At 40.9% G+C, this 25,627-nt stretch overlaps 1 protein-coding gene across 1 annotated transcript in view; it reads left to right on the forward strand.

The window, feature by feature from the left end:
• The window catches only part of mctp1a (multiple C2 domains, transmembrane 1a), a 131,204-nt gene that overhangs the window by 59,907 nt on the left and 45,670 nt on the right, over positions 1 to 25,627 (forward strand). Inside the window, exons 3-13 of the mRNA XM_070833397.1 lie at positions 2,433 to 2,575; positions 2,751 to 2,830; positions 4,121 to 4,232; positions 6,797 to 6,835; positions 9,885 to 10,049; positions 10,808 to 10,938; positions 11,761 to 11,947; positions 18,813 to 18,906; positions 23,786 to 23,888; positions 24,814 to 24,916; positions 25,509 to 25,610. Coding sequence (XP_070689498.1) covers positions 2,433 to 2,575; positions 2,751 to 2,830; positions 4,121 to 4,232; positions 6,797 to 6,835; positions 9,885 to 10,049; positions 10,808 to 10,938; positions 11,761 to 11,947; positions 18,813 to 18,906; positions 23,786 to 23,888; positions 24,814 to 24,916; positions 25,509 to 25,610 — 1,259 coding nt within the window. The remainder of the gene's footprint in view (positions 1 to 2,432; positions 2,576 to 2,750; positions 2,831 to 4,120; positions 4,233 to 6,796; positions 6,836 to 9,884; positions 10,050 to 10,807; positions 10,939 to 11,760; positions 11,948 to 18,812; positions 18,907 to 23,785; positions 23,889 to 24,813; positions 24,917 to 25,508; positions 25,611 to 25,627) is intronic.

Consider the following 25,627-nt stretch of genomic DNA (forward strand, 5'->3'; position numbering starts at 1 on the left):
CTTGCTGCGGCTCCCCTGTAGTGATATGTCATGGGTAACTGTGTGCAAAACCACGTGTTTCCAGTGTCTCTGCTGATGTGGACGAGTGTTGTTTAAATGTGAGGAAGTGGACAGCTTTTCCCAGCAGGCCAGTGTCAGTGCATATCTTGCAGCTCTCACAACAAAGCTCTCTGGCAGCTGAGAATCATGTCAGCAGCTTTTTCTTCAGACAAAGCAGTTAATGACACAGTTATGTCATAGACTCAAATGACAAGCCATCATTGAGCATGCTGTGCATTTAAATGCCACACAGTATAATATTATATAATTATCCAAATAATGAATTACTCTTCATTCACTCACAACTCTTGTGATGGCAAAATAAGCCATGTCAGTCTTGCAATTAGGCTCTTTACTGCCTCTAATCAGTGAAGTCATTATGTGAGAGTCAGATATTTGTACTTGTTCTCTTGCTAGTGACGGAGCATGATTCCATCTTGAGTTGATGAGAAATGTACAAACACTGAGAGCTCAGCTAGCCATCAACTAGTGCCCTCGCTGTCAGCCTTGTCTACGACACAGAAAAGTATTATAGTTGTTTGCGGTTTTCACAGATAATACACTGTACCATACTATGTAGGAGATTCTATATGTTCACCTACCTTCCTGTTTTCAAGAGTATACTAGTACATAGAATAGTAAAGAGATAGTGGCACAAAGGATAAACCACAGGCGCAGAGTGAGAATTGTTTGATAACAGGATTCCCTTCCTCCTGTGTGATTTGCTTGGTAATCACTTTGGTCACAGTGGATGACAACATGACACTGATATGAGCGCGCAAGCACAAACAAACAGATCAGTCCAGGGTACCGTTTCACTGGACGATGCTGTTCATCATCCTCACAGTTACGTGAGTCCAGGATGATTGATAAGAACAAAGGAAAGGATGACAGAAGAACACTGGGAGCATAAAGTCTGTACTAGTTTTGTCCTGGCTTGTCGGGGTCCTTCTCCTCTCTGGAATAACACTGTTCTGTATTACTTTCATGCTCCTTCGTGTTTATTTGTGTTGCCTTTGTGCAGATTTTCTGCCTGCATCCATGTTATGTTGAAGGATGCAAAGCGCCATCCAAATCATGAAAAGTATTGGCGTTAACTGTGTAATTTGTAACACAACAAAATAATCTTTTTTTTTTTCACCACATGATAAATACGGCACATCCCTGATGTATGTGAAATGTCTGTGATTAGTCATCTTAAGGTCCCTCTGGCCTCTTTATGTTATCTGAATCTGGACGTGAACTGACTGCCAAGCCAGTAAACCTGATTATTTCCTGCACGAGTGCACGGCTCTGATTGCAAACACTGCATTATGGACACTTCCCAGTCACACTAAAACTGTCATACTGGCATCTTTATTCAGATGCAGTAAACATTTGAACTTGTGTGTCTGAAATGTATTTGCTGGACTGAATGCCATTGTTACTGTAAATAATTAAATTTCGTCTACTTAATGGTCTCCATATTCTTTCAATCAGCCCCGCTCTTCACTTTTATGGTGTGTTTCTGTCTCGTGTCTGTCTTAGCTTTTCTCGGCCTGCCAAACCAATTGACTTTGTTCTGAAATGTATGGAATGGAATGGACAGGAGGATCAATGCCCATTTATCAGAGTAGTGAAATGTAGATTTAGAGCTGTACAGCTGTACCTTTTTTCCCTGTTGGTGTTGTAGACTGTAGCCTGTTTGTGATTCATGCATCTCTCAGAACACTCTCTGTGTGTATTATTGTATGATTATTTGTGTGTTTACATGCATGTATAAAAGGTTGTTTTTTTTTTTTGTTTTTTTTTACAAACTTTTCTGGGCGGACATATTTTTAAGCAAGCACATCCAGTGAATGTTTATTAATACATATTTAAAAAATCTTCATTTTCATCATTTCAGCATTCATCAGTCTCACCAAAATCATCAGGCACCTTCACAAAATAACACAAATGTAAATCAATGGCACCGCCTAGTGGTCACATAAAGGCACTGCGTGCATCCGAACACCCAGCTTCAACATGAAATACTAGTGATCATGTGACCCCCAACAGAACATGAGTCACATGACGAGCCTGATTGTGTCCTCAGGCTTTCAAAGCAGCCTGTACAACAGTGTTTACATCTCTGTACAATAGATGCATTTTCTCATGACGGCACCAGAGAAGTTGTATGTATGAAAATATTGTGCAAAAATAATATGCCTTGCCTACTTGGAGATGCTATGATTAATAACATAGTGTGTGTTCGTTTTTCAAATCCTGTTCAATATGATTAACAAAAGGCAGGGTCGTTTTTCAATGTTTTGACACTAAAGTCAGTAACTATTCTTCACCACAATCCTGATCGAAAATCCTACCATTTTAACAGTATTATGTAACATTTATTTCTTTGTGTTCTTTCCCTGTAGGGACCAGTGACCCATATGTGAAGTTTAAGATTGCAGGGAAGGAGGTGTTTAGAAGTAAGACCATCCATAAGAACCTCAACCCAGTGTGGGACGAGAGAGTAAGCCTTCTGGTGGAAACCCTGAGGGACCCATTATATGTCAAGGTACAGCAGATAAATCAAAGGCTTCACATGTCATCCTGCAGTAATATATATTTCTGTTTTCAGTGGAAATAAGCTCACTTTGCAAGCTTCCTTTTTATGCCAGGTATGATGAATCAATGAGAACATAATGTCAGGACAGATAACAGTTGACGATCGCTGTATTGTCTCTTTGTAGGTTTTCGACTATGACTTTGGATTTCAGGATGATTTCATGGGCTCAGCGTACCTCCACCTGGAGTCGCTGGAACATCAGAGGTCTCCTTTTCATCTTTCCACTAACACTTTGCACACCCTCAATCTCTTGCGACCCCATTAGCTAAACTGTCTCCTGTACCCCGTCTCCACTGATATCTGTTGTGCTGTATTGACAGCTGCATTCCTCGGTAATGGGCATGTTCAGAGAAGCTGAAGAATCAGGAGACAAAAAAAACTGAGGTTAATGGTCTTGCCACACCCATTGTTTCGACACATACACACTTCCCTAAGCGTCTTAACACTGTTCTTGATGCTGTAATTTTGACCAGATGTAGTCTGTGGCCTCCCTCTAGTGGGGGTTTGTGGTAGCTCACCTCAAACATCATCAAGCTCCACAGGATTATATTCAGTTTGTTCTGTGCACAGAGGTATAGGCCTTTTTCACAGCAGAAATGTGGATATACAGTAGAACAAAGAGCATTACATTGTAACATTGACAATGGCTCCAGTCTATTGGGTATGTAGAGGCTTTAATATTAACATGGTATTGCTCAATGCATTGTAATTGATGCATTTTCTTTCTATGAAAAATATTTTGTATTTTTTGAAAGACATTAGTCTTTATATTTCTTTTCGCAAAGTTAAGATCACTGTTGCTCATCAGAGCTGGATCAGTCAGGTCACAACATGACCTGTTGCATTTACCAACATCGCTGATGTAACCAAACACTGAGCAGCAGCATAAACCATTCAAAACTTTTGCTCTTGCTTAGTCTTAGTACTTGTATATAAAGACCTGTCAGACAACATGGTAGTGATAGCTGGTTACAATCTTGCATCTTGTCTTTTGGTAAAGGACAACCAATTTGTTTATATTTGGATTAGAGATTTTGACTTTAAACTGGTCACAATAGTTAAGAACAGGTTTAAACTCAATTAATCTCGCATATACTTTTGGTAAATACAGTGCACTTGTCAATAGTAATTACCTGCCTTACTGTCGCCTTACTAATTGCCACCCTTTTGTATGATTCAGGATTGTTAGCTAGGTTAATTTCTTGTAATTGTAACTCACTGAAAACGGAAAGCAAATGCCGCAAGAAGGGAGAGAGGAAAGAAGCAGAATATATTATTCAGCTTATCTCAGTATCCCACTTTGCTTGAGTCAAACTGATTGAATATGTGTGTCCACACTATGTTAAGATGGATGGAGTGCTTGTGTAATGTATGCATCCATTTAAATACACATATATCGGATCGGTGCGGTGTATGCATATGAATCCAGTACAGTATTCATGTACAGTACTCATGAGTTTTAAAGTGAATACAGATTACTGTGCTTTACTGTAGGACACTGGATGTGACGTTGGACCTGAAGGACCCTCAGTACCCTGAACATGACCTGGGCAGCCTGGAACTTGCTGTCATTCTGACACCGAAGGAGGGAGACATGAGGGATGCTGTAAGAAAACTATGAACTTTCAGTCAGACATCCCATTCATCTCTCTGTCTCCCTGCACACACTACATTTCCTCCTCATCCAGGGGAATCATACCTTTCTATCTTACTTGCTCTGCTGTGCATAATCTGTGTCGCACCAAGATAATGAATAATATCGGGCTCAGAGCTGGGTGACCAGAGTCACATGACTTGACCTGAGTCAGACTGGAGTTGCAGATTTGAGGACTTGGGACTTGCTTGATGAACACTGATAAAATGTACTTAAAGTATTAACAGTAAAAGTACTCTGTGACTGTAATCTATTATATGATTGAATTATTATTACTCATGCATTAATGTAAAAGCAATTTGGTTAAGGTGGAGCGCCATCACACTGCAACAAATGATGATTTTCATTATGGATTAATCTGTTTATTATTTTACCCATTAATTGATTGTTTGTCACAACTACCCACATGGCAAATTGACATTCACAATGTGTTTTTTTTTTTTTGTCCAACCAACAGTCCAACCCTTAAAATACGTAGTAATAAGTTACTGAAATAATCAAAAGCAAAAGAAGCAAATCGTCACATTTGTTAAGCCGGAACCATGAAATATTTTTTCATGAAGAATGACTTAATTGATGATCAAGTTAGTTGCCATTTAGTTTTCTGTCAGCTGATTAATCGACTAATAGTTTCAGCTGTACGTGTGCTGTGTTTTGTGTGCAAAAAACATAATTTGTAACTAAAGCTGTGAAATAATTGTAGAGGGGTAAAAAAAAAAGTACAATACTTTCCTCTAAAATATAGTGGATTAGATATAGAAAGTGGCACAAGGAGAAAATACTTAAGTAAAATACCTCTGTTCTTGAGCACAGTGGGCCAGTAAATATATTTAGCTACATTCCACCACTGGGTGCAGCTTATTTTATCTTTGTTTGTGAGTGTGACCTGACTTGTGACTTGCTTGATCTGAGCAATGACTTGACTTGTCTTGTTTGACTTGTAGCAGGGATGCGACTTGACTTGTTTGATTCTCACCACAGTAACTGGAGACCCACCTCTGATATGCCTGATATAGTGTAGTCGAAAATAGACACCCTGAAGACCTTAATTAATGATTGTTTCTTTTCAGTAAAAAACAAACAAATCAATCTAAGTTTGATAATATTTATAATCAAGGTTCAGAAGGAGTGTTATTCCAGGTCAGTGAACTGTTTCTCCATACATCAGAGGCCCAGGCATGCTGTGTTGAGCTGGAATATGCGCTGGCTCCTTTCAGCTTCAGTAACTGGAAACTCTTCAACTCAGCAAATATATATGCATAAACACAAGTGTAATTAATATGTTCTGTGGAAAAGTTCCATGTTCAAAGAGCACTGGATTCTCTTTCCTAATTATGTTGGCTCGTGCCTCTGCGGACATGCTCAGTGTTTCAGAGTTGCATTTATTTCTGTTCAATTATTTGTTTGGTTAATTGGACCCCCGCATGCTCGATCCGGAACAAGGCAGTCATGGGGGAAATATTTTATTCCTTTTGATCTGATGTCTTAATTCTGCTGCTTATTTAGTACTGTAGTTCAGAGAGTCCACATTTGACAGAACAAATAAACTCTATTTAGGTTAAGCATCATTTTGGATTTCTCCAACTGTGAAGAAAATGAGTACAAGGTTACACTAGTACATTCTGGATGACTCTCTCTGTTGCCCTCTACTGGTATGGAAGGGTAAGAGGAAATACAGAACTGCAATCTACTTTTAAATTAGTCCTCGATTGAACTGCTATTAATGTGGTGATTTTAGTAATCAGGCAGCATCAAAAGTGTTTCTGTATATGATGATTTGCGTTACATACTGTGTGTCTTCAAGTTCATGAGTGCTGGGTCGACAAGGGAATTGTGTGAGTTTCTTCGCACACATGTAAATAGCCCTCTCATGTAATATTTATTTTTGTATTTGAAACTTTTACATAAATGATCTATCATTTACCTCAAAAACACATTGAAACCAAAGAAACATGCAGCATGACCTTCAACAAAATGTCAACGAAATTACACGTCCATAATCCTCACTCTTATGCCTTGCCAGTACGCACAGTTATTTAGTCTTGTGTACAGTGAAGTACATTGCTGCTGTTTTTCAAGGTGATTCTCTATTATTCAACTCAAACAAAGTCAAAACTAAGCAAGCCAAACAAGGAAGCAGCAATAAGTTATAGTGTCAGCTGTCTTTCTTTGGGTCTAGGAAGGGAAATGAAATTTGTGAAAGTGTCAAGTATAAAATTGATGGTTATACTGTATGAGAAGCACTGCAATAACATCTTTATCTTTGCGTGCGTGTGTGTGCACGCGCATGTCTGCGTATGCAAATACTTCTTAAAACTATATGACGAGTAAGAATGCTTCTTATACACTTTTTGCATGAATGACAGCTGCCCCTCTCTTCTTATCTAACCCCCCCCTGCACCAGGCCAGGGATAACATCTGAACGTCATACACCCCATGCCCTTTAACCTCTGACCCTGCAGCTCTAAGGGGGAGCCAGTGGGGGTTGCTCTGTAACAGCTTTGTCTCATTTACAGACCATGCTTTTGAGAAGGAACTGGAAACGATCTAGTAAGGTAAACTAAAACAGCATGTAACTCCCCCACCCACAGTCTTCCGGTTGCACTGTAACCCCACTACCGACCGCACTGCACCTCACCTATCCTGCACTCTTCACTTGTGTCCTGGTACATGGATGGAGTCTCCCTGGCCCTCTCCCTTCCTCCTTCCTTTTCCTCCTTCCACAGTGGTATTAGCCGTTTTTCTTTCTTTATCAGTTCTTTAGTTCTCACCGGCTTATTTTCCACAAGCTGCAATATACCACCTGCTATTTACATCACCTCATGGGATGTAAACACGCAAACCTTTTTTTTTTTTTTTTTTATGCAAGTGCATTTAAGCTGAAAGATAAACTGCATATACATGCGTGAAGGCAAGTCATAAGTCAATTATACACCAAGGGTGGAAGTAATGCATTACTGCCCTTATTGTAAATGATTTTTGTATTTCACTTTTTGGATTATGTTTTGAAACATATTCAGTGTTTCAGTGTTAGAGCAATTACAAACTGGTGAACACTGGAGCCAAATGATAGCAAAGTCAGTATATTTAAGCTGTTAAATTATGCGGTGCTTTTGCTGAACTTGAGCCACAGATGTCATATGTTCTTGCTTCTTCCACCTTTGAACTGCACGGTGTATTGCAGCTGCTATGTGAGAAAATAAAGCGACAGATTTGTTTTTAGGGGTTTGAAATGAGTCCTGTACAGCAAACAGTGAAATAAGAGAGCTTGTTGATTGTTGACTGTTTATAGGACGCTCTTAGACCCCTTTACATCAAATGGAAGTCTTTGATGTTCACATTTTTTTGAGTTCACATCTCACCATGCACACGAGACTGCTATCTATTGGTTTCAATTTTTGTGATTCCTGTTGGCTGTTGGGTTGAACAGAAAGCATGCTCGTCAAAGTTCATTTTATTCTGTTTGGCTCATGCATGATGTACTTATCTTGCTTTTCTGCCAAATAATATCATGGACAAACAACTGGGTTTATCCACAGCTTTGCTTGCTCATGCATAACCTCTATTAAGGCACTGTGGTTACGATATTTACGATTGGTTTACTTTGGTAGGAAATTGAGATGGTCATTGAGAAGGAAACGGGCTGAATCTGGAACCTCAGTTTAGCTTTTAATCGATCCCCCAAATCCCACCTAAAGGCACTGAAAGTTTCCTTAACTAACAGCGGAAAGTTCGATATCCACCAAGAGACACAGGCAAACATTTGAAGTGTGCTTGGTCGGAGCTGGGCACATGTCCTGCTGCATCGTGCCTCCCCAAACCGAGTCTTTGAAGCCTCCAAACTGGGCCACCCCGCCTGTGACTCGGGAATTAGCTCAAACACTAACTAACTATCTACTGTAGTACCCCACCAAAAAAAGGCGCTGCTCCTGAGTGCCTCCCTGCCTCCATGCACGACTACATAGAGTACACGGTTATTTTTACACAACCATTTCTTTTTAATGAAGCATCTATGAGTGTTGAACTCACAGTAAAGGATGCTAGCTATTGTCTGAGTCTGAGATAATGATTATGAGTCAGAGGCAAATTAAATCCAGGTCTCTCTAACTTTACCACCAGGCAAAATGCTTAGTTTTGGCACTTCAAATGTTTTTTTCTCCTCGCAAAGAACTGAGAAGAGTTGAACAATGTACAAGGCTGTTTTTGCTCTTAAACTGAGAGTTGGTATCTCTAGAAAGACTTTCATCCTCCGAATATCCTCCAAGCATGATCTCTCTTCTGCTGTGCTCCGGCAGAGGGAGGAGGTTTCCCATTCCAAATAGCCAGTGGATTTCTGTAACAAGAAATATGTAGCACCAAAACAAGGTAGCAGTTATGATGGTGCTTGAATAGGACATAAGAGCGACCTCTCATCATTAGCATACAGTGTGTTAGCAGCAAGTGAACAGGAGCAATGAAAGATGTGGGAATTGCTGTATGTGAGGTTGGCTATATTGCAGGGAGCCATTCGTGTTGTTTAATGTCTGGAGAATGGAAATTAAGAGGCTCTGTCTCCAGATCAAAGGCCTGCGCTTGCGAGGCAGGGTTTGTTCAGAGTTTAATGAAATTCACCCGCAAAACAAAAGCTATGCTAATAAATTCTCCCTAACGAGGAAGGAGGAGAAAGAGAGAGAGAGAGAAAGAGGGAGGGAGAGAGAGAGGAAAAAGAGAGAGGGAGAGAAAGGGAGAGGGGTGTATTTGTTTGACAAATAAATACCCTGCTCTTTGTTTTAGTGAAGGATACTGACATGATTAAAAGAGAGGTTAAATAGGCCTGTAAGTGCTTAGAAAACTGTTGGGGAAAAACAGACTTAAAATATGGAGAATCATCAATCTGAATTTGCTGCGCTGTCAATTTGCAGTACAAGCAGATGGAATAAAAAATGTACAGAGTTACACTGTAACGCCATATCAGAGGTTTGCCCGTATTGTATAAGAAAGTCTACAAATCATTTGCCTCCTCAAAAAGTTTTCATTATATTAACAAGGAGGCTATTTTTCCACAGTAGATTCGTGTTGGACAGAAAATCATAGTAAGAGGTTACACCACATGTTTTTTTATTTTTAACAAATATGGATGAAACGTTGCCACCAGTAGTGTTGATGGTTGTCAGAATTCACACGAAATTGTTCAGGATTTTAGACTTTTGCTGACTAAATAGTGGCTTACTATGTTTTATAGCTCATAGTGATGCTCTGGATGTCAGGTGACCATGTCAAGGGACCACTGTGTGAATTATCTAAATTTTTTGTGTTTAAGTGTTACCGTGTGTCTTTTGCCTGCTTCTCTCTGTGTGTTGTCTTGATGTTTTTGATATTGGTTATTTTTTTCTGTTCACAAAGTCATAATTCTATGTTGGGGTTGATTAATGTCTATATGTATGCATGTGTGTTTCTGTTTTGGGTGTTTGTGTTCAATCTTGTGAATGTGTGTGTGTGTGTGTGTGTGTGTGTGTGTGTGTGTGTGTGTGTGTGTGTGTGTGTGTGTGTGTGTGTGTGTGTGTGTGTGTGTGTGTGTGTGTGTGTGTGTGTGTGTGTGTGTGTGTGTGTGTGTCTCTGCTGCAGTATCAGAGTATGCGTCTGTCAGACGTGCACAGAAAAGCCCAGCTGTGGCGAGGTATAGTCAGCATCAGTCTGATAGAAGGTCGCAGCCTCCAGCCCATGGATGCCAACGGCCTCAGCGACCCTTATGTCAAATTCAGGATGGGGCACCAGAAGTACAAGAGCAAGGTAAACACACTCCTGTTTGAGAATATTTTCTTCATTTCGCTGTTACCACCATGTAATTCTGAATAAAACTGTTTATACCATGAAAGTAAGAATAGAACATTTTTGTTGTAAGATTTGATTAATTTTGGGCAGCATGGTGCTGCGGTTGTAAACACTGTTGCCTCACAGCAAGAAGGGTCTTGGTTCATATCTGCTGACCGGCAGGTTTGCAGTTTGAGCCTTGAACCTGTCTGTATTTAGTTTGCATGTTCTCTCCGTGCTTGTGTGTGTTCTCTCTGGGTACTTTGGCTTCTTCCCACAATCCAAAGACATGCAGGTTAATTGGTGACTCTAAATTGCCCGTAGGTGTGAGAGTGAGCTTGAGTGGTTGTCTGTCTCTATGTGTCGGCCCTGTGATTGACTGGCGATCAGTCCAGGGTGTACCCCGCCTCTCGCTCAATGTCAGCTGGAATTGGCTCCAGCCCCCCCTGCGACCCTTAAGGATAAGCAATATAGACAATGGATGGATTATATTAATTTCAATATTCAGCACACAAAAGAACTCCTAATGAGTCGAGCACTTTCCTTCCTTATCCAATGTTCTCATCGCTACAGTGTAGATGTGCATTCTGTGTGCATTTTTACAAAATTCACTCAAAAAACTCCATATTTTATCAGCTGTATCGGATTATAGGCTCCTTTATATGAAATATGCATGTCTCATATAAACAATTAAGACAAATGGACAGACGGTGTATTTCCTTCTGTTGCTCATTCAGACAATTCCCAAAACGCTGAACCCTCAGTGGAGAGAGCAGTTTGACTTCCACCTGTATGATGAGCAGGGAGGCTATGTGGACATTACAGTCTGGGACAAAGATGCTGGCAAGAAGGATGACTTCATGGGAAGGTACAGTGGTCATCATCTGCCTTTCTCAGTCTTTTGTCAGATTGTAGAGTTTTAACAGGTGCAGCTTACCAAAATGATACATCTTTCGCTTTTAGGCCTTGTTCAGCCAATAATTTTGGTCCGAAATGTCTGTTTGTAATTTGTACAGACTTAATGATTTTGTACCTCCTATTCAATATCCATAAAGTGTAGCATTCCTCTGCAAATTTAAACTTTCAATTTTCTGTGGAAAAGTAGAGTTTTTCATCATATGGTGGCTCTTGAGAAACCCTTTGCTCTGAACTCTTGGAGCCAAGTCAAGTAATTACTATTGGCTTGCCTTGATATTAACTGGAACTACATGTCAGAAAATCAAGTCAGTTAAGACAAGATGATCTCAGGTGCCTACTTAAAGGTTTTAATTGCGTCAGCTTTGGCTAAATTGCCTGCTGTTTCTTATATCCCACTGTACACATATGATTTGTCTACTATTATTAGGCTGTTGCTAATGCCATTCTCTAGTGCATGATTATTTCCAGTGCCCTCCAGTGTATGATTATTTCTAAAGGGGTATTGGACACATTGTTCTATGTCATTTTTTCCCCTTACAGATGTTCTATAATTATTACTTTATGGACATTTGTTTGCAATCTTCATCCCCAAAAATGGCCGCAGTAGCTTCTCTTTGAGTTTGGACTTTGTTGTCCTCTGTAGCTTTGCTTAGCTTTTTCTTTCACTGTCCGCGTGTGTTTTAGCATAGTCAGCTTCCCCACAAAATGTATCAAACTAACTCTGTTATTCTGGTTTTATTTCCATTTGTTTCTGCGTGTGTGCGCACTTCAGGTGTACCATCGACCTGTCACTTCTCAGCAAAGAACACACACACAAGCTGGACCTACCACTGGAGGAAGGTGAAGGTGTGCTGGTGCTGCTGGCTACACTCACTGCTTCTGCCGCCGTCTCCATCTCAGATTTGTCTGTCAACATGCTGGACGACCCACACGAGAGACACCAGATCACGCAGAGATATGTGAGTTACGGCTGGCGTGTGTGTCAGCTTGGATAAGATAATGTTTGTGAATACTTCTGTGAGGAAAGTACGCAATGAACGAGCGCTCAACTGAAAGACCTATGCGTTAGAAAGACCTTTTTGTAGCTTTTAAAAGTGTCATGCCTGCCCAGCATTACTGTACCCGACTGCACTCTTGGAGACAAATTGTTATTAAAACATTGAAAATAAAAGAGAGCATCAATACAAGTAGATGATAAGCAGAATGCCATGATATTTTCCTTTCATCATTCCTTCCCACACGGCTAGCACAAATTTCACGAGGTCACCCTTTGCATTGCTGATTGACTGATATACCTGATACTGTGGCTTCTTCTCTTCTACTGATGGCTGTGTGACGCATGGCGACATATCCAAGTTGCAAAGACAAATAAGTATTGTTTCTTTTGTGCCATGAGTCAGACTGACGTGTCAAACAACAACTCCCTCACGCACTTATCATCAGACTTCTGATTGTTGTGAAGTCACAATTTATTCACATTCTATGAAGAATCTCACTTATTCACCAAGCTGCAGCTGTGGTTTGAAGTTGGTATGAGAGCAGAGGAGTGGGTGAAGAGGAAGATGATGAGATTCATAAAAGGGAGGGGATGGAAGAAACGCCGTGGCTGAGAGGTCAAGAGAGACCACAAGTCTGTTACAGGCACGACTGAGACAACCTGCTTACACTAACTATTTGGGAAGGATGGAGGCAACAACACTAGTTTGTTCATGGTGCTTTGATTCACACCACCAGCATTGTGCAGCACTCGCATCAGTATCCTGCAGTGAGTTGAGTGTTGTGCAGTTATGATTAATGCATGCGGGCTCATTTATTTGTGCGTAAAATGTCTCAGCTTGTTAGGCAACTGTTATTGATTTGAGCTTAGTATTGGAGAGAGAGAGAGAGAGAGAGAAGAGAAGGTGCGAGAGAGAGGGTGAGAGAGAGCCCTAAGGCCCCATCTGCTCCAGAGGCCCTCCACTCAACACAATGGTTTCAGCCTAGGTCTTTGTCTTAGCCTAGTTAACCCTTCACACCCTGTCATCCTCACGCTTTGCTACCACAACACTCACACACATCCTCACACACTCTCCGTAGATTCCATTCACTGACAACCTTGATATGGGACATTTCGCTGCACAATAACTGAATGTGTTGTGGTGTTATCACTCAGCGCTGCAGCCATATTTGCCTTCATGCTTTCACAACTTATTTTTAGAAAATATAAAATTTGTTCACTTAATGATTTTAGTATAATTTAGGCCGTCATAACAAAAATGATACAAAATTAGTTTTATCATTATTGCACCTATTACATTTAATTGTCTTGTAGGAGCACATTTTCCCATGAGTACCACTTAGTTAGGTGTGCTTTTATGTGTGGGTGTACCGCGTGCGCGTGTTCACATACTGTACAGTAAGTAGCTCGTCGTCTGTGTTTGTGAGATTATAGGATGTGTTCTGATTTCAGTTAACGGTACCTCCCAGCTGGTGCGTGAATGCGCCTTTCGATGTGTTGCATAGGCACCAGCGGTGAGGCTCCACAGGCCGAACACGGGTGCCACGACCTACATAACCGTGGCGGTGCCTTATTGGCTAGCCACAGGAGGTCGGCCACTCTTCTCCGCGCTGCAGCAGCCTCCCAAGATCAGAGGGGGGAGCTCTAGGACTGAGACACACACGCTGTGCCTCTCCTCACAGCCACAAAATGAGGACGGGGGGCATGTGAGTGTATGTGTGTGTGTGAGTGTGTGTAATAGGGGGCGAGAGGTAAAGGATGAGGGTTGCACCGGGAAGGGAAGGCGTGTAAAATGAAAAGAAAAAGCTATTTCACCTCTCTCACAACTCGTGCAGACCCCGTTTTTCTGCTCGGCTGAAGGCGAGACATTTCCCTTCCTTCGCCTACCTCTTTTCCTGCCTCCTTCTCTCTCCTGCACTCCCCATCTCTGTCCCGCTCTCCTGGCAGCCCAGACTCTTTGTCTGTTGCCACTGTGGCCCTCCCGTTAGATGAAGGGATGGAGTGATAGAGGGTGGTGGAAGGTGGGGGGTTGCAGATGGAGGGGCACAGCGAGGTCGGTTAGAAGACTTGAATGGTCTCTACCTATTAACGTATTCCTTTTCCCCAGACTGGCCGTCTTTCAGTCGGAGAATTTAATAAAGATGTACCTTATCAAAGAGCACTGATAAGACCAAGTACCACCTCTAATACATAACAGTGTTGCTCAAAGCCCACTAATCTACCCTGTGTGTGCGTGTGTGCTTCTGTTGGTGTATGTTATTATGCTTGGGCACATTTTTACTGACTGGTATTATCAGCTTGAAATCAGCTGTCCACTATAAGCCTGCACAAAGCATCCACTACAGCTAATCACAAACAGGCACACACATACAGACCCATGCAAAAACACTGTGGTCCTGCGTCAGCTATCTAATAAAGCGATGGGGGTTGGCGGAGCAAAACAAGTACGATGCTGTCATCATCACAGCTTTAAAGAGCAGATACCCTCACAAATTAGAATGAGGAAGAGAAGACAATTGAAATCCTTTGCTCGTCCCAGCCGTCAGCAGTGTGGCCCACCCTGCTCATCATGAAAACACACACACACACAAGATTACTTGAAGGCCGTGTGTAGCAGTCGTTCGCAGAGTGTGGATATTTTGAAAAAGAAAAGCCATACCTACATAGATGCACACCCCGTTTAATAATCTGAATCTATAAGAAGACATTAGTGGTTTTAAGTCCCAGAAACGTCCTTGTCACTTTGTCACACACACGCAGAAGCACACACCTGTTCACACACAACACCTTACGTGGTCACAATGAGGTCACTGTGCTGTATTTGGCAGGTGTTTTTTCCTCAACCCAATCTGTGGCCATTGAAGAAAGCAGATAATAGACACCTGAGTGCAGGGATCTGATGCTAGCGCAGAGCTCATTAATGCCTCTCTCATTCTAGCTGTTCTGCATTGTGATGGCTTTGTGTGTGTGTGTGTATGTCTGCCAGGTTTGTGCGTGCCTCAGTACACTTCCTACATGTACTGCATGTATGTGTGTGAATGAGTACACATGATTTTCTACTGCAAACTAATTTGAATGCAGCTGATGGCGGAGCTATATGCAACACGGTGCAATGCACTTAGTGACAACTGCCTTAGATGTACTATTTCTCACCGTAACCTTTCCTTCATCCCTAATTACTGCTTCCCAGAAGTAGAGAGGGACAGAGGGCGAGAGGGAGAAGGAGAGGAAGAGATTTATGCATTATGACGGCAAAGGAGCACACACACTAATGGCTCTTAATGGGCCTAAGGTGGCCGCAAGAAGGGTGGATGAGAGAGGGAGGACATGGTGACCTCCGCTGAAGTGGTGGCACTTCACCACGCACCCCCATGTATGCACACATGCACACACACACACACACACACACACCTTCAGTACCTCTCCCACCCACTCGGGTGCACTGCTCTGAGGTGAAGAGAAAGGACACAACCTGGACAGAAAGTGAGATAAGGGGCTGCAGTAAAGTATGGGACGAGAAGAGAGCAAACTTTGGTAGAGAATCTTGACAGACAGTTGAAGAACAGGAGTGTGAATTTGGGGAAGAGAAGGAAGTTGCTAGTGTCTGGTATGTGCTTGAGCTTCTCGCAGTCATGTTATTAAACATCCCTTGAACTGCACTGCTGCTGGGCAGATGCTTTGTGTGTGTGAATTGTTATATGGAGCGCTGATGAAAGGTGACACGATGCAAAGATGACAGCGAGTCATAAGCCTGTGCCGGGACGGATTCATTTGTGTGTGTGTGTGTGTGTGTGTGTGTCAGAGTGTGACTGAGACAGGAAAAAGATGTCACGGTGACAAGATGTCAATCACAGACAGGGCGGGGTTTGTTTTATGAAAGCCAACTCTGCCCTTCCATTTTTCTCTTCTCTCCACTGTATCCCTCCTTTTTATCTCCTCCTTATCCCCGTCATTCCGTCTGCGTGCTGATGGGGGTGTAGGGAGATGTAAATGACGGGGTGGGAGTCGGTCTTGGCCTCCCCTCGTCTCTCTGTCTCTCTACCTGTCTGTCAGTCCATCTACTCGATTTTTTGCTGTCTATCTTTCTGATGAGGATTTGAGTCCTTGTGGAGGATGGGTGTATTGTCTTCAATCAGGGATTGTGGCTATACCCTAAATGGTCCCCTCAGGGAGCCTGTACGGTGGGAGGAAGGGATTGAGCGTGGGTGAAGGAATATCTCTGCATCCATACATTAAAGATGTAATTTTGTCTCTCTTTTTCATTCAGTCTCTGTTTTGTGTATCTGTGTATCAATTTGAATGCTGTGGTGTCGTTTAAAATGACTATACTGTTGTCTTTTTAGTACCAAAATACAATTTTTTGAAACTTTACTTAAATCCACAAATGATTTCCTATAAATTCAGCATTTGCAAATGTTAGATGTTTAACCACAAGCAGCTGTGCATGAACTTTGCCTTAACTAAATACAGTCCAAAGTTGGAAAAAGTCAGGAGCTGTCTGATCAAACAAGTAAACAAGATAACAACAAAACTGACCAATAAAATACATTAAGATACATTTAAATTGGTGAAAGAATGGCATAGGTGCATGGATTTCCGATTAAATGATGAGTTAAAAAAGACTGAGTTTGACAAACCATTCAGTGGGAGTCCTCAGCATAGTTTTTGATATACCAAAAAAAGCATTGACATTCAATTCCCACTGAGGTTATCAGCTCATGTTCTACTGTTGAACACTAACACACTAACTAGTCAGCCTTTAGTTTGCCCTCGTCTCTTGCTCTGTTGCCTCCCTCATGCCCTCTCTCTGACTCTTCTTTTTCCCCGTGTGTCTTTTCTTGGCTTCTCCTCAATAATCACAACAAGCAGCTGTATCTTCAGAGAAATCGTGCCTTAAAATTGAGAGTTGTCCCCTCTCTCCCTCTCTCTTTCTGTCTCTTTCACATACTCTTTTTTTTTTTCCCCTCTTTTTCTTTCACACACTCTCCCCTCTCATCTCCTTTAGAGAGCTTTTGGACAATGATATCGCTGGAAACAGGCAGAGTCTGACAGAGTTGGTAATAATGAATTAAGTCTGTAGCCTGGCCCTGACTCTGAAATTTAAATTATAATTACTCCTGTGGGGATGGAAGGGGTTATTGCCAGAGAGAGAGAAATAAATTGAAGTGAAGTGCATTTCCACTCTGCTTTTAAGACACGCCGACATGCTACTCAATTTGGCCTCAGTGTAGGTTTTCTATGCATGTGTTTATACCTGAGTATTTGGGTGTGAACAAAAGCACGAGTGTATGATTGTGTGTGTGTGTGTACCTCATGGCCCAGACGCTGATCTCCACAGGTCTCCCTCTGTTCTGCAGATTTGCAGACTAGTTTTTTCACAGTCATCATTCATTTTCCTGGTTTATTAAAACCTTGTACATAAAATATTTCCCTTCTTTCATTACAAACACAGAACTTCATGGCACCTCTAAACTGTGTATGTAAGTGTGTCTTTATGGTGTGTGAAAATACAAGAGGGAGAAAAATATCAGGGGGGGAGAGTGTGCAAGTGTGAGTAAACTTGTGCGCTTGGTTTTCCTCTTTTGTTTGGGTCTTGTGTAAACTGGGTTGTGTGTGTGGAGGTTAGAGTGTGTGTTTGCCTCAAAACAATGATATCACTGCCCAGTCACGCTTCACTGGATGTGTCTACTCACCACAATATCTCTATTATATTATCAGCCTAATACTCTCTCTCTCCATCTCTCTTTAAAGCAAACAAACACACAAACAGAAGCGTGGTCAGTATACAATGAGCCCTGTACAGACACGTTAATATCAAACAGATTGCCCATTTTTTCCCTCATATTCCTGCTTTGTGATATATTGCACATACAGAGTTTTGATTGTTGATGTTTCACTTTTGTCTAATGCTGATACAAATCCTGCTATTCACACACCCTCTTAACACCTCTTTTTTTTTTTACACACAATATTGCGAGGAAGCAATTCATGGGGTGACTTAAAAACTAAATACCAGCATTTTCAATTAAACTCTCCAGACTGACAGTTTGCATTATTCAGCAAATACGCTTTGGGTTAACTGACGATTCATACAATAGTACACTTCACAATTTGCTAATACTGCGCTCAAACTTCTCCATTTTGTCCATGTTAGAGATGGGGTGAGGATGGCCAAATACATTTTACAATAAAAGCATTTTCTGCCACAACATTTTCAGACTTGCACTCTTCTCCTCATGGTCTATATTTAAAACACTACGTGACTCGGAAAACCACAAAAGCACGTCCTCTAATTACAACAGTGAACAGTGTATAGTTTATACAACACTTGCAGTCTCACCTTGAGTTACTCTTCTCATTGCTTTATAGGAATAGGTATAATGCTAAAATCTACTCAGTTTTACTACTTTCTGTCTTGTTCTACTTAACATGTTATTGTGCTGAACTTGCCTGTTGTCTATAATGTTCCTTATTTGTTCTACTTTTATTTGTGTACCGTTTTTGTTCACTGTAACCTTTTACAGAATATTTCTGCATGGCTCATCATCTTTACCAAGATCAAAGTTCCATTTTTCTCTAAAAAGTACAAAGTTAGGAAACATTTCAAACAGGCAAGCGCAGCTACTCAGTGGAATTAAATTTGGCCATTTGTCCTCTGTTAGACTCAACTATAAATGCCAGCTCTACATTTTCAAATAAGGACTGTTAAAGGACATATTCTACCCTTTCCTCTCTTCATGAAATGTCAGGCTATTGACCTGACTTTCTCTTCAGTGCTAATTTGCAGTCCTCTCTGACCTTTCACCCCTGTTCCTGTGATGTTTCAGAGCATCTGGAGGTCATTCCACAACCTGAAAGATGTCGGCGTGGTGCAGGTGAAGGTCATCAGGGCTGAGGGACTGATGGCAGCAGATGTCACAGGTAAGACAGAGACCCAAAGTCCAGACAACAGGGCCATAACCTCTGCAGTTCTCACACACATTGCTAAAAGTTAGTCTCGTAATGTTTAACTCTTGTATTCATGCTCATATATCCATACACTTAAAAATAATCTGATAAATAGGCCTCCTTTTTTCCGGTGTTTTGCAATTTCTGTTGATGCTTTACCATCAGAATCAGAACTAAAGAGAGTCTGATAGGTGATACTATAAATTATAAGAGTATTTTTTGCTTTAAATAACTTTTTTTACATCGAGACATTCAACAATTTCTGTTGCACATTTTCCCCCACCAGCAATCTGCCATAAATCTAGCCTTGGATAAAGTCAGGGTGTAATTTTGTTTTAAGGGATGATCCTCTACGAGAATCCTCAGAGAGAGTTAAAGTCTACTTTGTGCAGGACGCTAAATTTGTCTCTGCGTTTTTAGAAAAGATGCAGGCTGCTCATTTGAATAATAGAGAAAAAGTACATATTTGAACCAACAAATCTCTCCCCCTCCTCCTCCCTCCTCCCGCTCTTTCTCTGCTTGCTCTCTCTGAATCCTCCATTCTCCATTAATTCTTACTTTTAATTAGGTCTACAGTGGACAGGCCTAGTTTTTCACTCTGTATTATCTAGTAGAGAGAGAAGGAAATCTGTGCGTCTTTCTCTCCGCGTGTGTGTGTGTGTGTGTGTGTGTGTGTGAGAGAGAGTGTGTAGAGGTTTTCTCCATTTGAAACAGCCTCAGTCCCATTAGCCAATACAGAGTGGAGCTAGTTGATTTGGGTTATTGCGTGGAGCGACCGGAGCAGCCGGAGTGCAGGGCTAATGGCTCTCTGGCTCTTGTTTTTCACTGGGAGCAGAAATTTGCTCCGTGACCTCGTTGTACAGTAGAGCTCATCATTCAGTCTGAGCTTCACACATCCTTTTTGAAAAAAAGAAAAAAAAAACCCGAAGAGGAAAACTGTGGAAATATGTCTATTGGCTGTTTGTTTTCCCTCTACTTTGTTTCTACCAGTTTTACGTGGTCATAGAGAGCACAGTCTTTACAGCCTGTGGTGATTTGAAATTGGTGCTACAGGCTTATGTCACAGTAGAAGTGCAGCGTGTCATGCAGTGCGAATCAGGGCTAATATTTTACATACAAACTACTAAAACTGAATACAAATTGTAAAAAAGTGTTGAATTCAGATTTGAAAACCCACAATCAACATTGGACAGTTTTTAATTGGACTGACAAAGAAAAAGTTTTAACTTAAAATGTGAAAATGTGAATTCCTGGAAGGAACGTTTTAAAACACTTTAAACAATTTCCTGTCATTTGTGTTTCACATTGAGTTTTTTAATTTCACATACTAAAGAAAGAGAGCACAGGTGAAGATGTTTTCACATGGAACTTTTTATATTCACAAAAACATCAGCTCTCACACATAACTTTTTTGTTATAGCCAAAAATATCTCAAATTCAGACTCCAATTTCTAACTTTATTTTAATTTAGACATTCTTGGAAGCACAAAGGAAATACTTGTCCTTTGTTCCCAGAAAACATTTTCTTCTTCCAATCTACCCCAACAAAGATGGATACAGTAGGTAAGCTGGTACAGATAACAGACAGGCGAAGGGGCTGTTTCTAGATGGCTTATTCCTGTTTTGTGTGTGTGTGTGTGTGTGTGTGTCACTGGCAGAAACAATAGCTCTGTAAGAGCCACATAAGAGCCCTCACCACATGAACACCCTATTTTAACAGCCCCGACCAAGAGAGGGTCAGGAGCAAGGTGAGAGTAAAACAGACGGACAGACAAACAGACAGACTGAGAGAGAGAGGAGGTCAGCGAGAGAGAGAAAGAGTTCACCATCTCTCTCCTATTCACTCTGCCTGTCTCCTCTCCTGTCTTTTCCCCTCCTCCTCTCTCTCCCTCTCTCTCCTCTCTGGCCATCTCTCTCTCTAATTGAAGTGTTTTTGTGGAGTAGCTGCTCTCCAGCCCGAGTAGGATAACTGAAAATAGTCTCTAAAACCAACAATCCCTTTTGTCTGGCAGCTCTTGTCCCTCTGAGTGGATGCTATACTGCTAGAACATTTCAATAGTAACACACACGCACACACATGAGTAGTACATGTCCACACGCACCCCCAGCGGATTCTTTCTTTTTTCACACAATATCAAAACAAAACCTGTCAGTGAAGTGTAAATTTTCCACTCCATCTTTTGACACATGGTAGAATACTGAAGATAACCTTGCACAGCCTATTAAAAAAGATGAAGAAATGGAAAAGAAATGCAACAAAAATGTGATTGATTTACATTTTAAAGTCTGAATCATAATTAATTGTGATTATACAGGAACATGAGAGCGTGCGTTCCCTCTCCAACCTCAAACTCCTCACTAAGCTTCCTGCGAGGCAATTACAGTGCACTCCCTCGTCTCCGTACTGTATTCATCCTCCACACTTATCTTAGGGCACCCTGAAATGAGTTTGAGTTGCAAACCTTCTCCCAGCGCCACAGAGACGGGACCCAGAGGGGGGGAGGAGCTTTACTCGGACATTACCTGGATGTTCTCTGAGTGGCGCTCAAACCTGAGCGTGTAATTGGTTAAGACAGCCGCCTCTGGTGCTGGCGGCCAATAAGGTGAAAGTTCATCACCAATGACAACTGGCTCTCAGCGGCAACACGGCCTGCCATGTCATTAAAAACAGAATATTAGAGAGGAAATGGGGGAGGGATGGGGTTCTGCAGAAATAATTTCCATCTCTTAATTTGGATGATTGCATTTAAATTTAATCAGACCTGATTTGTGGGGACAACATTATAATCGTTTATGCTATGGGAAGCTCTGGGATAATTAAGGAGGATTTCAAATATTCAAATGTGTAAAAATATTAAGTGAAAACACAATATTCTTTTTACTTGTTTAAAATACACTTTTTTGCGCATTGATAATGGCCCCAAGGAAGTATATGTATTTTGATATGATACATGTTAATCTTCTATGCAAGCAATTTATATGACAAACAAAGTATGTATGCATGGTTGCATTGAGAAGTAGGCTCATTGTCTTCTGTCTATTTTAATGTATTTTGTGCTCTATTGTAGGAGTCATAGCTGTCAATATCCACTTCAAACACTCTATATCAATAAAGCGACACAAACAGATATGAAAGGCAACACCTACGGCTCAGCATTGATCACGGTGACATTTACTTTGCACACCCACTAAATGTCCTGCCCTTGTCACAACATTTGAAGAAAATCACACCAATCAATGACACTCACACACGCACACAGACAGACAGACACGAGCACATACACAAATGTGGCGAGGGGCTGTGAACTCAATCCCAACTTTATTGAGTCTTATTATGCAACATTGCTGCTTTTCCAATATTTCAATATTCTTGATATTTTCTGAGGGAATTCGTGCGGGACAGATTTTTTTTTAACTTCCTGACCCAGCCTTTTCATGTGATAAGCTTAAACAAACAGCACAATGGCTCCCAACAGTTTTAATAAAAAATAATGATCAAAGCCAGAATTAAGAGTTTTGTTGTTTTTAGTTCATTTTGAGGCAATCGAAGGGAGGTGGGCTGGCAGGCATGGGGAGCTGGTCTCTCTCCTTTCCATGTACAAAGAAATTGAAATGTGAGATGTTAGTAAACAAATAGAGAATATATAGGACATTACTGGTTTTGATTATTGTAGTACAGTGAGCTATTCTCAGGAGGAGGAAATAACTCTGTGATTATGTTTATTTCCTCCTCTCGGTCTCTCTCTACCCAGTTACATAACTGTAGTAAATCCTGACTTGAAAGTTGTTGGAATGAATTAGCATTAATGAATATGATTTATAGAGAACCATATATCATAACTATGTTTTATAACATCTAAGGGTCTTTAAAGTTCTCACGTAGCGCATTAAAGTTTTATCTTTTGGCAGCAACTGGGCACTCAAATTATTTCATATCCGATCCTTGAATTTTATGTATTTATTGTCTGGGACAAATCTATGTATATGTTGTTTTGTTATTATTAATGTAATACTATGTTATATCATGTTATGTTGATGAAACTAGTTAGTGTTGCTTCCAGTGTGTGGAACTCCAGCAGTGATGTCCTTGTAATAAATGAGGGATACATTTCACTTTTAAAAGCAAAACACCTTTTCACTGTTTTAATGAATTTCGATTGCTGACAATACAACAAAGCAGAGCAGCGATGAGGAAATGTTTTCTCCATCATTCTTTCATCATTTATTTCTCACGTTGTTTTTGTATTCACAATTTTTTTCACCACCATGTCAATGCCGCTACTGTCTAAGCACTCGCTTGGAATCGCTAATCATGGACCAGCTATGTTTCTCACACCCCTGCTCGGCTGTCTTTATCTTCTACTTTGAACTTCTCTGGCCTTTCGAGCCACATCGCCCTCTGTGTTCTCAGCACCATCCATTCTCTAAGTCTCTCTTTTCACCCTCCCACCCCTCCTTGTGACTGCCCAGAGCACAGTTGTCCTGCAGCTTATCTTCTAGTTGTCCATGTTCACATGGTGTTGATAGAAACGGCTTGCAGCCGCTCCACTGATATACTGTTTTATGATATATACCACATCGGGGGTTAAAAAGGAAATTATTACAGTTCTGATAAGTCCAGGGTGTTGGAGCTGTCATGTGGTATAAGGGGAGGATGCTATATACTATCTGTCTTAATAATATGAGGGACTGAAGATAGACAAAAGCTGGTGGAGTTACTTAAGATTCTCGCTTTCCTTGTAACCCTCAAGCTAACAAAAGTTTACTATCTGCTGTTTTGATGTCTCTGTTTTACCAAGAAGGTCATTCTTACGTGCGTGTGGTTTTTTTTTTTTTTTTTTGTGCTCGGCAGGTAAGAGTGACCCATTCTGTGTGGTGGAGCTGAGTAACGATCGGCTGCAGACGCACACTGTCTACAAAAACCTCAACCCAGAGTGGAACAAGGTCTTCACTTTGTGAGTGGCTTTTACAATAACCATATGCCCTAAAACACACATACACACACAGTTTGTATTCACTGCTGTAATGAAAATACAAATTGATTTTTTTAAATTGACATGTATCTTTGAAGTAAAGAATAAAAAGACCAGTATAATCAATCAACAGTCTCAATAAAGATTAATTTACAATAAAAAATTTCATATTAAAAAATTATTTCTGGACTGAACTAAGCATTGAAAAATATGTACTGATCACAATTTATAGTATGGAATACTATTTTCATGAATGAACTTCACAATCGTTGTCAATAAAACTGCATATTTAATAGTGTTTTAAAATGTGTTCTATTCCTCACGCAAAAATCCAGGAAGACATTAACATAAGATAAAAAAGGCTTATCACATTTTTCCTAAGAAAAAAGAAAGATATTTCTTAAAACATATAGTTCTAGTGAGGCAATGGTTAAAGGTCGTTTATGCAGTTCTACATAATTTCTTATATGTGATGCAGTTTGATTCAGAGTACAATTCCCAGTGATGGGACGGGTTAATTCAGTCATTCTTTGAGTGCACATCTTTCTCATAGCCTCCTTTCTATACATAACATCAGCCGTCTTCTTGCTAGCCTAGTTTTAAAACGATCACACGTCTGAGCTTCACACTTAACTTCTACTTAGCTCATGCAGTAATGTAGTGCAACATCACATAAAGCATGTTAATGGTGATTTTTAAACATTTATGTAAACGTGGTACAGGGTACTCAAATATAAGGCGTTCATTATGCCTTGTACAGCATTTCAGATCTTAAACTGTTTTCTTTAATGTTTAAAGAAGCTTGTGCACGATGTGATAGCTGCCGTACGTCTTCAGTTTGTAGCCCATATCTCATTCCTATACCCGTATAAGTATGTCATTGGTGCTGTCTTTGTGTGTGGTCCAGTAACGTGAAGGACATCCACTCGGTACTCGAGGTCACTGTTTATGACGAGGACCGAGACAGAAGTGCAGACTTCCTGGGGAAAGTGGCTATCCCTTTACTAAATGTGAGTCAAAGGCAGATTTCTGTGTGTGTGTGTCTGTTTCTTTTTCTTTTCCTTTGGGGAAGAACATAGAGGCAGGAAAGAATGAAAACACACAGTGGAAGATATAAAAAGCAGAGGTTATTTTTGCAACCACACAGATGAGACTGTTGTTATTTCACAAAGAGATAGAGATGACAGGAAGGAGAAAAAATGGAAGAGAGAGTGAGAAGAAAGAAGAGTGATAGGTGAGAAGAGAGAAAGTGAGGGGATGAGAGATTAAATGAAAATGACACTGTTTGAGAGAAGGAACGATGTGATTTAGAGAAAAAAGAAAGACAGAAGAGTGTCTCTTATATCTGAAAAATATAGATAGCCTGTGAAAAAACCGTGTGTCTAATATATCCTTGCTCTTCTGTACAGTATGATTCCCCAGGATAGTTAATTTCTGTTTGACAGAGCAGGGCTGCAGTGGGTAATGAACAGGTACTTGTCAGAGTTGCCACAGTTGTTTTGGGTTCCCTGTCAGCGCCAGCAGCTGGGGTTCAAAGGTGGCCCGGGGAGCCGATTCAGCCGGGTATTGCCAGACAGACGCCTGTCATGTCCCTCTCCACAGATCCAAAATGGAGAACGCAAAGCCTACGCCTTGAAAAGCAAGGAGCTGACAGGGCCAACAAAAGGGGTCATCTTTCTCGAAATAGACGTGATTTTTAATGCTGTAAGTCTTTCTTTTGC

This window comes from Pempheris klunzingeri, chromosome 7, assembly GCF_042242105.1.
Source record: "Pempheris klunzingeri isolate RE-2024b chromosome 7, fPemKlu1.hap1, whole genome shotgun sequence".
Lineage (NCBI taxonomy): Eukaryota > Metazoa > Chordata > Actinopteri > Acropomatiformes > Pempheridae > Pempheris > Pempheris klunzingeri.